General features: G+C 50.2%; 1 protein-coding gene across 1 annotated transcript; it reads left to right on the top strand.

Moving 5' to 3' along the window:
- Window positions 1–586: 586 nt before the first annotated feature.
- On the top strand, window positions 587–7,444 carry THEM5 (thioesterase superfamily member 5; the record flags this gene model as incomplete). The annotated part of the gene is given in 9 exon segments (XM_079721721.1): window positions 587–643; window positions 843–887; window positions 889–975; window positions 1,900–2,101; window positions 3,318–3,373; window positions 3,377–3,456; window positions 6,591–6,701; window positions 6,979–7,085; window positions 7,398–7,444. Coding segments are annotated over 9 exon segments (792 nt in total).
- Between the last annotated feature and the right edge of the window lie 5,478 nt (window positions 7,445–12,922).

The raw sequence follows: 12,922 nt of genomic DNA, 5'->3' as shown, positions 1-12,922 counted from the left end.
CCCCACTCTCCCACTCAAAGCTGGCTCTTTTCCAGGCTCGTCATCAGCAAAGCCTCCTCTGCCCCGCTCCCCGCCTCACTCCCAGCATTGTCTGCTGCCATCACCCACTCCCTGGCGTTCCCAAAGCACAGAATGCCCTTGCTAAGCTGCTTCCTCCCTGAATGATTTTCTGACCTCCCCTTCCAAGGCCTCCCCCCACCCCACCCCACGCCTCCCCACCCCGTCCTCACCAGGGACCAGCAGGTGGAGGCTTGCCTGGGCTGCCCTCTGTATGAGATAGAAGAAGGGAGTGGCTGAGGGCTGCGAGTTGGTTTTCTGAGTCCCAGGGTCATACCAGAGCTTTCAGAGTCTTGCTGCAGAGCACCTGCCACAAACACTCCACCAACGCACGCAGACACTCCACCAGTGGCCTCCAATCAAGGATTAGACCTCCCTTATCTTTCTGGGAATATTACTGGGTTCTCCCCAGAAAAACTCCAGGGCAACTCTCCAAAGCTTCATATACGCTATGCTATTTCATTATGTACTTTTTTGCTCCTTTAATAAATATTTCTTTCTGAACTCAGGCCAGTCCTGCTATGCATTCATGCCCAAGCAGCATCTGCCCCTCCCCAAGTGCTGGGGGTGGGGGGCTCTGGAGCAGGTAAAGTCCCCAAGCATCTATGGGTGTTGTATCAAACCAGCCCAGCCTTGCCTAATCATCTGCGGTGGCAGCTTGCTAATGAAAGCCTTGTGACAGAGTGCGGCTTCTCTCAGAGGTGGCTGCCCCGACAGCCCCAAGGTGCAGCCGAAAAAGTGCACTCACTCGCCTCGCTGCCACAGCCCTGCCGACCCAATCCCAGCGCTCAACCATAATAAGAAGAGGCCTCCAGGTGGCAGCAAGACTTTGGCCACCACGGAGCCCTTCCTGGTGGCCCCTACATCCTGCCCACGTTCAGCCCTGCCTCAGCATTCGGATCTTCCATGGACTCCCTGGTGGGTGAGTGCCCCACTCAGCCAGATGCACAGCCCTTCTCCTGGGGGCTGCGGGTGTAGGGAGCACCCCAAATCTCCTCTTCCCAGATTGTGGCCAGGGCAGGTGAGCAGTTTGTTGGGAGCTATTTGATTTGTCAAAGGAAACCAAGCAGCCCAGATCCATAACTAAGACTACCAGGTTACTTTCATCCTGATCTGAATCTTGTGTGGCCACCACTCACTTTCCTCCTATGGGACTCCGACTGTTGCAGCTGAGTTGCGACACCCCCAGACAAAGGACCCTGTGTGTGGCCGACTGCCCATAGGTGCATTTGGTGCGCGAGCATCCGGCATCACAGAGGATGCCTCCTCATCCCACAAGAGGTACCGCACCACTGTGGGCGCCCAAAACAGGTTTCAAAGGAGCCTCCCTTCCCCGGGCAGGCCCACAGCTATGGACAGAGCTGGAGTAGCCCCTGAGGTGAGGAGGTGATAACAGTGGCCCTCACCTGTGGTCACACCCCCAGGGTAGACAGTGTCTCAGGATGAGCTCTAGTCTGACCATCAGCTCGCACACTCACAAGCTTGGCAACCTTAGCCGTGTTTCTTCAGTTTCCCCATCTGCAAGGTGGGGCTAATACTAGCCATTCTCAGCCTCAAAGAACAGCTCACAGGCTTTAAAACAGGACAATTTTAATGCGCCACACAGAGCAGCATGCCTCTAACTGTCAGTCCCCATGCCTTTCCTTCCCTTCTTTTGCACATTAGTGTCCCCTTCCCTGGTCACCCACAGGAGTCCCCAAGGGCCATTTCCCTCAAGTCAACACTGGTGGAAGGGATTGAAGAGCCCAGGAACCCAGGAGCACACTACCTACAGGTCCTGAAGCCCAAGCAGCAGCCCACCTCCCAGTAAGCTGTCTAGTCTCCCCGATTTTTCCTGCCCAGGTCTCAAGATTCTGTCAGGAGAAGACAAATTTGAAGAATTATACCCTCTCCAATGCCAGCTGGTGTCCAGACATCCTGAACCTGTACCACGAATTTCTGGAGAAGACTAAGGCCGATGGCTGGATCAGACTGCCCTCCTTCAAGTCCAACAGAAACCACATCCACGGGCTCAAGCTCCCATTAGTGTTAACGGTTTCCTCAGGTAAGGCCTGGCTGGAGAGGGCCCATCGGCACACGTACACCCCAGCCCACCAGGGTAAGATCAGCCAGCCCCTTTCCCTGTGGTCAGAGTTGCTCAAGAAGGAAATTCACAAGCTCTGTGCCAGTTCTCAGCCAGAAGTTTTTTCTGCTAACTCCACCCCTCCCACTGCAGCCCCAGGCAGGTGGATGAGAAAAGCATCCTCTCAGGGCCCTGGCTCCCCTCCTCCCAGGGGAAGAGAGCACACCCTAGCAGCTGCCTCTGCTCCCAGCCCAGAGTGCACCCACTGGAGAACGGCTGACTCAGCTCCCTGCCCTGCTGCCTTCTCTCCCGGGGTGCTTCCCTTACTGTCAAGCCTTATCCCAAGTCCTCCTCCCCACCCCACAAAGGTCTGAGGACTCCCCCTTGCTCACTGCAGACCTCCGCACACCATCCCTGCTCTGCTAGGCCCAGAGGCTCTCCTGAAACACTCACAGATCAGAGTGATAGAGTTTTCCACTTTGATCTCTCTGCATGTGCGTGTGTGTGAGCACGCATGTGTGTTAACTTGTCTCTCTCATTCACATATGTGTTCTTCCAGCCCAGGGATGAATGGGCGGTACATTGGGTTTAGGGAAAAAACAAAGCAGGTGCACCAAAAGTTTTTGAAGACTTTGGATTCCATCCAAAAAGGATATAGTTCTTATAGTCGCCTTGAGAAAAATAATCAGAACTTTGGGGGACTCTTCTGCCCTTATTTTTCTGTTCAGTATTGTTATTTTGAATTATATGTGAATTAAATGCCATACACTTTAATTTTCAATGTTTAAGGTCTCTTAAAGTCTGACCTTCCCCTGACCCTACATCTATTCTCAGCCAGCGAACTTCATGAGTGTTTCTTCCTCAACACTCAGGGCTCGCTGAGGACAGGGCTGTGTCCCCACAGACTCAGGGCTCCCTGAGGACAGGGCTGTATCCCCTTCAGACTGAGGGCTCCTTAAGGACAGGGCTGTGTCCCCCTCAGACCGAGCCCTGAGGACAGATCCATGCCTTGCTCTCCAATTGAAGGCTCCCTGAGAGCAGAGCCTGTATGTCCTCTGGTTCTCTCCTCAACCCTATACCTGAGGCCGGGCTCCATCCATCTGAAGGGCCAGATGAATGACTGGCCCTTCATCCTGACTGGGCCCCATGCCCTCACGCACTCCTTTCTTCAGCTGTGTCACTCCCCATCTCTCCCCAGACAAAAGTGACTGTCACATCTTCACCAAGTGTATTGAAACAGAAGGACAAGACTACTAGTATGTCACCTTTTTCCACCCATCCAAGAAGAAGTCTGTCTGTCTTTTCCAACCAGGCCCCTACCTGGAGGGGCCCCCAGGGTAAGGCCACAGGCAGGCCTGGTGGGGGATATCTTTGGCTGCTTCCTGCGCTTGGCTCAGGAGATGTATTGGGTGCAGCCAGGCTCTGGGATCTGTACCTCTCTCTAAGGAGCTGGGTTGGGAGTGGGAGGCTCTGGGCTCCAGTCTCACAGTATCAGACTTGGAAGGATATTCTGTCATCTGGTCCAGTCCCCACTGTGCAGATAATAAAGAGCCTCCTTATTCAGGTCTGGGAATTTTCCAGTAAGAAGGGGTCTTAGAAACCACTTTGAGAAGGATGTGTTGGACTTGGAAGAAGACAGGATCTGGAATTAGGAGCCAGATTTCCAGTCCTGCTCTGCCAGTCCTGCTCTGTCAGGCTTGCTTGGAGACACCGAGCAAGCAATTTAACCTCTAGCCTTTGGTCTCCTTACCTAAATCTTGGTGCAATAATATCTACCTTCCAGAATAGCTGACAGATATGATATTATGGGCCTATATGTATGTGCTCATAAACCATAAAGCACAATATAGCTCTCAGGCCATACTGAGGCACACAGAGGTAAGTTATCTTGCCCAAGGTAACACAGGCAATCAAGGTCAGGACCAGGACTCTAATGCAGGAGCTGGGACTCCGAGTCCATTGCTTCTTCCACTGTACTCCATTGCCTCCAAACTGGGAATAGACCCAGAAAAGAACTCACACTGGACATAAATACATTCACGAGGGAAATAAGGCTGGCCCTGAGCTTCTTGCCCGAGAATACTGGGTCACCATGTCCACGGTTGTCTGCCTTCTCCATCCTTGTTCCTGCTTTAGACACTCACTAAATGCTATTGTTGGTTTCAGAATTCCTGCAAGGGAGAAGAGGGAGGAGGGGGAAGGAGAAGCTTTAGGGTCCCAAGGCCTGAGAGAGACTCAATTGCAGTTATACAGAATTCAAAGAGCTTAATAGATGTCAGCACCTCTACAGGCCATGGATTCAGACTGCAGCCCTTTGTCACCTTGGCCATCCTTAAGGTATCTTCCATGGGCACACTGATTTCCATACTAGTGCAGGCAGACACTGGGGGACTAGGTCAGAGCTCTACCCAAGCCATGGGTCCCCTCCCTTCTGAAGAGGAACACCCCCAAGAAGGCAGGGATAGGGTGGAGTGTGGCTGACTTTATTTAGGGCCTCATGGAGGTGGGGCAGTGGAGTCAGAGGAGGACCACCCAACACTGAGGCCAGAGGACTGAGGGGGTCCAGAGAAGAAATTAGCGCCAAATTAGAAAAACCCAGTTCAGTTTATCTCCTAGGTAAGGAAAAACCCAGTTCTTCCCTGCTACGTCTGTCTTTCCTGTGAGTCTCCTTTACTCTCATATAGAACACTTCCCTTCCGACACTTCTGGTCACCAAATGTTCTCAGATTTTTCCCCACAACAAGCAATGCTCTGTGACACCAGCTGGGTGTCCTACAATTTAACTCCATTCTGACCCCGTCTACCTAGAGGTAGTGCCAGATGCCACAGGTTAAAGTCTCAGTCCCACAAGACTGCTCCCACCCTTCTTCAGATGCCAATGGCAAGTGTAGGTCCCCAGGTTACCCACAACTTCTGTCTGATTTGGCTACAATTGGTGGTTCCCAGAACCTTCTCCTGTGGTTGGATTAATTTACTAGAACCACTCACAGAACTCAGAGAAACACTTATAGTTACCAGTTTATTAAAGATATGATAAAGGATGAACATCCAGGTGGAAGAAACCCATAAGGGAAGGTCTGGGAGAATCCCAAGCACAGGAGCTCCCGTCCCTGCGGAGTTGGGGTGTGTCACTCTTCTAGTGTGGATGTGTTCGCCAGCCTGGAAGCTCTCTGAGCCCCATACTAATTGGAATTCTTATGGAAGCTTCAACACATAGGTATGATCAATCATTAACTCCATTTTCAGCCCTTCTCTCTTCTCAAGAGAATTGGGGGAGGGGCGGGGGGCAGGACTGAAAATTCCAAGCTTGCAGTCATGGCTTGGTCTTTCTGGTGACCAGCCCTCAACCAGGAGCCGGCCGGGAGTTGCCTCATTAGAACAAAAGACACTCCTATCACCCAGGAAATAGAGGGTTTCAGGAGCTCTGTGCCAGGAATCAGGGGCAGAGACCAATATATGTATTTTCTATTATCTTGACAAGTACCCACCCAGCCCCTAGGCAATGAGGCCCGGTAGGCTTCTGGCTGACCAAGAGCTACCCTGCAGCACCTACACACTTGCGGATGGGTCTCCTGCCTGGCCAGTGAGGACAAGGGAAGAGCAGGCTTAGGGTTCTTTGGCAACAACTCTTCCCCTCCTTCAAGCAATATGGGAAGGGAGGTGACTAGAAGCATACATGAGGTTTTGTAAACATTACCTCATTTGATCTAATGAGATAGAAATTATTTTTATTCACAATTCACAGTGAGAAAACTAAAGCTCAGAAAGGTTTAGCAACTTTTACAAGATCAAACATGTAGTGAACATGGAGGCAAGGAGTCAAACCAGGTGGGTGTGGTTGCATGGCCCCCAGCTGGGTGCCTTTCTATTGTCCCCAGCTTAACCAGCAATGGAGCTTTGGCATGAAGGTCAGCTTACACAAGTGAGAATGAGAGTTTTATGTGCTGTACATAAAGCAAGTGTTGGCATCATCCTGCTGAAGCCGGCTCTCGGCTTTCCACCGGCAGCACTGCTCGGGAGTCTATCTCGTCAGCACTTTATAGGTCCTAAGTTAACTTCCACGTTTACCCATCTTGAAAATGTGGACTCAACATTGGCCATAGTGACTAGTGAGGTGAGAGCTGGCCCAAGGTCATTGTTTAGAGACTAAAGCCCAAAAGTTCAGGGGCTTTATCATTCCCTGTAGGAGTGCACCTTTCCAAATTATGGTAGTTGCCGCCAGTAATTAGCTGATGAATCTGAAAAAGGTTTTTCCATTAACTCTAACAACAAAAAAAGTTTTTTTTCCTGGTGAAATAAAATCATGGTATCAAGTGGTTGCTAACACATGCTGCAGCAACATGGAAGACAAATCAGCTGATTTTGACTGGTTTGATCAGACGGGATCCAGATCTGTTTCCTTTCCTTTCCTGGGGAAAGATGGAGGTGGGGTTATTCCAGCCCTGGCCTTGCCCCCTGCCCCCACCCCTAGGTTTGCCCACGGAGGGTCACTGGCAGCCATGAGAGATGAGATCTTCTCTAAAACTGCTTACCTGGCTGGAGAGGGGCTGTTCACACTAAATCTCAACATCAGGTTCAAAAAGTAAGTACGGATCGTTGGGGTGTTGGCCATTGAGGGGACAGCCATGCGTGGCAGTTGAGGTGTAGAAGTCCTGCCTGTCACTCTCCTTCCCCAGCCACACGGTCCTCTGGTTCTCAGCTGGAATGCAACCTCTGCTGTCAGACTCTGGTTGCTGGCAGATCCCTGAGCCCAGAGCCACTTTAGTCCTTGAGGCAGGGTGGGAGGAAGACAAGGATGAGGGAACAGAGAGGTAAAGGGATGGTGGCCAGGGGTTCATGTGAGGGAGGGGCTAATCCGCGTGGGCTGTGCTGAACGTTGACGTGGAAAAGGTTGAGGACCAGAAGCTTTACATATACTGCATCGCCCAGAGCACGGACCAGCAGACCGTTTATGCCAAAGCTTCAGGTAGAGAGAGCCTCAGCCCCAGGCCCTGTCCTGCCACCCCGACACCCAGAACAAACAGAAGGGGACTGTTAAGGATCCAGTCCCAAGCCGGGGTCCAGCTTTTTAGAGTGGGGTTGGGTACTTGCAGAAGACACAGACAAAGTGAGGGAAAACCCAACTAGGGGTTTTTTTTTCTATGTATGAGTGGCCCAACCTGTACCTCAGGAGAGGACCCAGATACTGAGTAACTGGGTGCACATGCTCTGAGCACCCCTTCAAGCTCCTACCATCTGTGCTCTGGCTCCTGCCACTTGGCTCCCCCTTCTCTTGCAGGCACTTTCCTCCAGCTGCAGCTGGAAAAGGATTCATCTCAATACTAGACACTATGCCTTCAGGAGAGCCTACTGCCAACCGCCTTGGCTACCTGAGACACACCCCAGAGCAGCGGGGGGTGTCTGCGAAGTAACTGGTGAAGTGAGGGAGAAGGCACTTTCCTTTGCATAAATAAAGTCTCACAGCCCCGTTCGCAGTCCAAGACCCTTCTGCAGTTGGAAATGAAAATCCTTCCAGGGCCTTTCACAAACCCACCTTCCCATCCAGCACCAATAGAAGCAATGTACTGAGACCTGCCAGGGACCAGGCACTGGGTGAGGCACCAAGCACACAGCGATGAAAGACAGGGCCCCTGGCCTCGAGATGCACAACTGTGGGCCGAGAGCAGAATGCCCCATCGGCTCCTCCCACCCCACCGTGGCTCTGGTTGTGGGTGTAGTGCAGACACAAAGGGGGGGGGGGCAGTCAATTTTACTCTAGGAAAGCAATCAAAGAAGGCTTTCTAGAGGAAGCTGTGCTTGAACTGAGTCTCAGAAGTTAAGTGGTGTCCACCAGGCAGGCAGGGGACTATTCCAAACAGAGGGACTATTGCGAGCAAAGGCACAAAGGGATGAAAGAGCACTGTGACCTTGGAGAACAGCAAGGTGTTGAGTGGGGCAGGAGTTCAGGGAAGGAGAAGGGGGCAGGGCAGGTGCAGGCCATGGAAGGCTCCTTAAGCCCTGCAGTGGAGCTTGAACTGTGTCTTGTAGGCAACAGGGAGCCTTTAAAGTGTTTGGGCTAGGGAGTGACATAAAGTTTTGTTTTTTCAAAAGATGACTCTGGTGGCAATAAGAGGTCAGCAAGACTGAAGGTGGGAGCACTGGTTAGGAGACCCTTGCAGGGCTCCAAACTAGAGATAGGAAGGACCTGACATGGTTCAAAGCCATGAAGGTGATAGATATGGAATATGTTGCAAACAAAAGAGTACAGAACTTTGCCACTAATTGTATGTAGTGGACCTGTGAAGGGGAGCCTTCAAGGATGACTCCAACTTTCCAGCTTGGTGGTTCCAGGTGGCAGGCATTATGGTGAATACAGGGGAGCAGGTTTGAGGTGGGGGAGGATAATGAGCTCAGTTTCACACGCATTGAGCTGGAAGTGCCCATGGAACCGCCATCACATGGTGGTCACCAGCAGGAGCCTGGATATTGTCATTTGGAACTCAGAATTGATGACATACTGACTCGATTTGTAAGTCATCAATATAAAAACTGACATGGAATCCCTGGGAGTGGATTATGCAGAATGAAATTGAAGAGGAGGCAAGGGGAGTGAGAGTGACAGGATGGGAGAGAAAGGAAGGACAGGGAAAGAGGTCAAAGACAGAACCTTTGGTCACACTAAGGCTTAAAGCTGGGGCAGAGAATCAAAAACCCACTAAGGAAGCCAAGAATAGGACAGCATGGACCATCCTTAAGAAGGCGAGGTCAACAGTATAAAATGCTAAATAGAAGGCAAGGCAGATGGGAACTAAAAAGAGGCCTTTGGACTTGGAAGAGAGGAAGGTGGTGGTCTTCTTTGCCAGGAGGTGGGAACAAAATCCAGATTATGGTGGATGAAAAAATGAATGGGAATGACAAAGTGAAGCTAGATGATTCTTTCTAGGAATTTTGTTGTTGTTGTTGTCGTTGTTATGTTATTTAAGGAAAGAGATTTGAGTATATTTATAAATTGTTTTGGAAGGAGCCAGTGGAGAGAGGCTGAAACCCTAGGAGAGAGAGAAGTGTCATCCAACAGAACAGCTATATGGTCTTAGAGATGGATCAAGAGCACAGTGGAGACAGGAGTCACAGGACAGCATCAACATGACTCTGAGACCAAAAGGAAGAAGTGGGGGGTGGAGAGCAGGATGGAAAGTTGCCGGGATCTATGCCAGAGCACCTCGACTTCCTCAGTGAAATAGGAGGCAAGGCCATCAGTGGGGAAAGAGGTCCGGAGGAAGGGCAATTACTTGGATAAGTCACAGTGGGGGTCAGGAAAACAAACTGAACAAGTACATGTGGGCTGAGGCATGCTGAAGGCCCAGCTGCTGGTGAAAAGCAGGTATCTGGAGTGGCACCAAGCTGGAGTGAAAGGAAGGTGTGAACCAGCTGGCAAGACCCAAGGGCAATGGCGGACGAGTCAGGTGAGAACAGTGGTAAAGGAGGGAAAAGAGCAACATGGCTGGTGCACATTTCTAAGGAGGAAAGGTTTGATGTGAGGGGGAAGAACAATGGACTGGAGGAGGCAATGGCCACCCAGGAGAAGACTGTACCTCCTCTGGGCCTGCAGAGGAGAGGGGTGGGAAACTGAGCCACTTCCACAGGGATAGGCAGGATTCCATCAAGCCCAGTAGGTGGAGGGGATGTCCAGGAAGAGGTGAAAGATTAGAGGAGTTTTACCAAAGAATGAGAGTTCCAAGTGACATGTCATAAAGGATTTTATTATTAGGTATGGTAATGCCAAATGCTGAAACAGATAAACCTTTACATCTCCATAATCTAACCTGTATCTTAAATAGACTGTACGTCTCACTCACACAAAGTCCAATTTTTGGTGTCTAGCAGTCATTCAGGAACCTGACTGACAAGCATGATTCAACACATGATTTCCAAAGTCATCCTGGGTGTTGACATCCAGTTGCCAGAAGAGAGAATAACAAGGGAGGTTTAGGGGGCCAAACTTCAAAGTGTTTCCTCAGTCACAAGACTCCACCAAACTGCAAGGGAGGTTGGCTGGAAAATATGATCTAACTACATGTTGTAGAAGAAAGAGAAATAGGTTTGGTAAGTAGCTAGCAGCCACTGCCTCAGTTTGAAAGGAGGATAGACAGAGGATGGATGGGTCTGTGTCCAAACCCTCATCCTGACAAGTGAAGAATTCAAGTTCAGGCCTCAGCTAAGATTCCAGGACCTGGGACTAGGGCTGGGGATTCAGGGGATCAGAAAGAAGGAAGTTTTTGTGGCATGGAACAGGGTCAGAGAGTTGGACACAAATTCAGCAGTGGTGGAGAGGTGGGTGGATCAGGTTCTCTTTCTAGTAACTAGACCACACACTTCCTAAGCCAGCAGTCTTGAATAATGAGCAAAAGATTGGTGGACGTGGATTTGAAGGCACTTGATCCAGTGCCCTCCAAAACCGGGAGACTTACTAGAGGCCATAACAAGAAATCCTGTGGCAGCCAACTATGCCCTCCCCCATATACTCACATAAACACTCTTTCTCCTGTGCTTTCACAGTTGCCTTTGATAACCTATTAAGCCCAGAGTCTAAATCAGTGTATACCAAAAACATATTGTCCTTTATTCATGGTCAAAAAGGACCTAATCTTCATTTAAACTCTTCCAAGAGAAGAAGGGAAATATATTCTATCCTTCCTATGCAGTCAGGTAAACGAAGGAAACCAAAACAGTGGTACTTGGAAACTCAAGTACAGCTTGCTTCTCTCTTCTCTCATCTGGAAACTGGATGTCAACACCCAGGATGACTTTGGAAGTCATGTGTTGAGGATGGCAGAGGTTGGATGCACCCTGTCACTTCTCTACTGGGGCCAGCTTCTAACAGAAACAGGCAAAAGCTGGAAATCTACAGAGATAGGAGGCTCTCAGGCAAGGCCCCACAGCCACGCTGGGAGTGTCAGCCTTGACTGGAGAAGGCCAAGTGGGCAGGCAGGGATCTTGGTAAGGGGAATGAGGTCATCAGCTGCTGGAATACTTCTCTAGTGTCGAGGGCTTTGACAGATGCCTCTCTTCTCCCAGGAGGCCAAGTATTGCAGCTTTCTAGGCAGAAACAAGGAGAGTTTCTGCCTCCACACTTTAAAAACCAATTCCATGTGTAGTGCATTCATTGGAATTACAGCTACTACGTAGGTAGATGGGGTGGAATCCAACAGGCCATCCAGGCAAATGTGGCAGGTTATTCTGCTTGAATCAGTTTATTCCACTTGAAGGATATGTGTTCTCCAAATGTCTGAATCAAATGCCAAGAGAAACCAGAGTGAATAAGGCAATTGTAAGACCAACCAGTTCCAGAAGGCAAGGGACATCAATAATTCATACCAGCTCTTAAAGAAGGGGCCCCTAAGGTCTTCCTGAAACTAAGACCACAGAGTTAGGTCATTTATCACGGGTCCTGGGTGAGGAGCCAGAGATGCAAGACACAGTATATGACCAACCCTATCACCTGCTAGCACCTACAGTGAGCATTGGTGGCCAACTCATGCTGCCTGAGGCCACCGCTCAAGGACACAGGACAATTTAGCCTAAAAGCCCAAGGAGTCTTGTAGCAGTTGTCTGCTGACCTGGAGGAAAGGTCTGTCCCCTCTGTGTCTCTTCATCTGGCTTGAACCCAGGAAAGCACTCTGTACTGCCCAGTCCTCTAAGTGTCCCTCTACAATGGCACTGGCGAGAAAAAGGAGGTCAAGGCCCTGGGTCACCTACATAGTTCTTTTTCCTTTTCTTTTTTTTTTAAATAAATTTTATTTATTTATTTATTTATTTATTTATTTTTGGCTGCATTGGGTCTTCATTGCTGCGCGCGGGCTTTCTCTAGTTGCAGCGAGCGGGCGCTACTCTTTGTTTCAGTGAGCGGACTTCTCACTGCGGTGGCTTCTCTTGTTTGGGAGCACGGACTCTAGGCGCGCGGGCTTCAGTAGTTGTGGCACGTGGGCTCAGTAGTTGTGGCTTGCGGGCTGTAGAGCGCAGGCTCAGTAGTTGTGACGCTCGGGCTTAGTTGCTCTGCGGCATGTGGGATCTTCCCAGACCAGGGCTAAAACCCGTGGCCCCTGCATTGGCAGGCAGATTCTTAACCACTGTGCCACCAGGGAAGCCCACCTATATAGTTCTTGAGTGGCAGCAATGGTGCTGGAAGAGGTGAGGAGGCCACACCCTGGGTCCTCATTCAAGGGAGAAGCTCTGCTCAATTATGAAGACCCCTGGGGTACAAGAAAGAACCGTGCTGTTTCAGATAGAAGATCTGGGTTCTAGTCGCAACTCTGCTACTGTTTGGCCATCATTTCATTTGGGTCTGTTTCCTGCTCTATAAAAATGAAAGAGTAGATGAGGTGATCTCCAAGTTCCTGGTCTGATGTCTTATTGTTTGGCTACCCAGTGTGTCAGTCATTTGCTTGATTGCTCTCAGATCCCTACCCTTCCCCTACTCTGTGTTAGACTGCAGAGGGCTAGTGCCTATAATCTACATTTCCCAGTCTCCCTTGTCATCTGGCTTTGGAAGGCTCTGGTGGAACACTGGAAGGTGGGAAGTAAGGAGATGTAAGGGTATTTCTTCCCTTCTCTGTTTTGGGAGGCAACTCAAGTAGTGGCTGTGTCTCCATGGTTACAGATTCTGCTAGACAGCCCTCACCTTCCTATTTGCCTTTTTTGTTCTTCCACCACCTTGGTAACAAATTCCCTGTGTCAAACTCCCTCTGTTGAACCATCTAGCAACTGCTGTTTTCCTCACGAGACCCCAACTAATACAGCCAGGTTGTGGATTATCTGCAGTCAGTT

Source organism: Hyperoodon ampullatus (assembly GCF_949752795.1).
Source record: "Hyperoodon ampullatus genome assembly, chromosome: 2".
Classification (NCBI taxonomy): Eukaryota; Metazoa; Chordata; class Mammalia; order Artiodactyla; family Ziphiidae; genus Hyperoodon; species Hyperoodon ampullatus.
The sequence above is the reverse complement of the archived record's forward strand: the minus strand, read 5'-3'. Positions and strand labels throughout refer to the sequence as shown.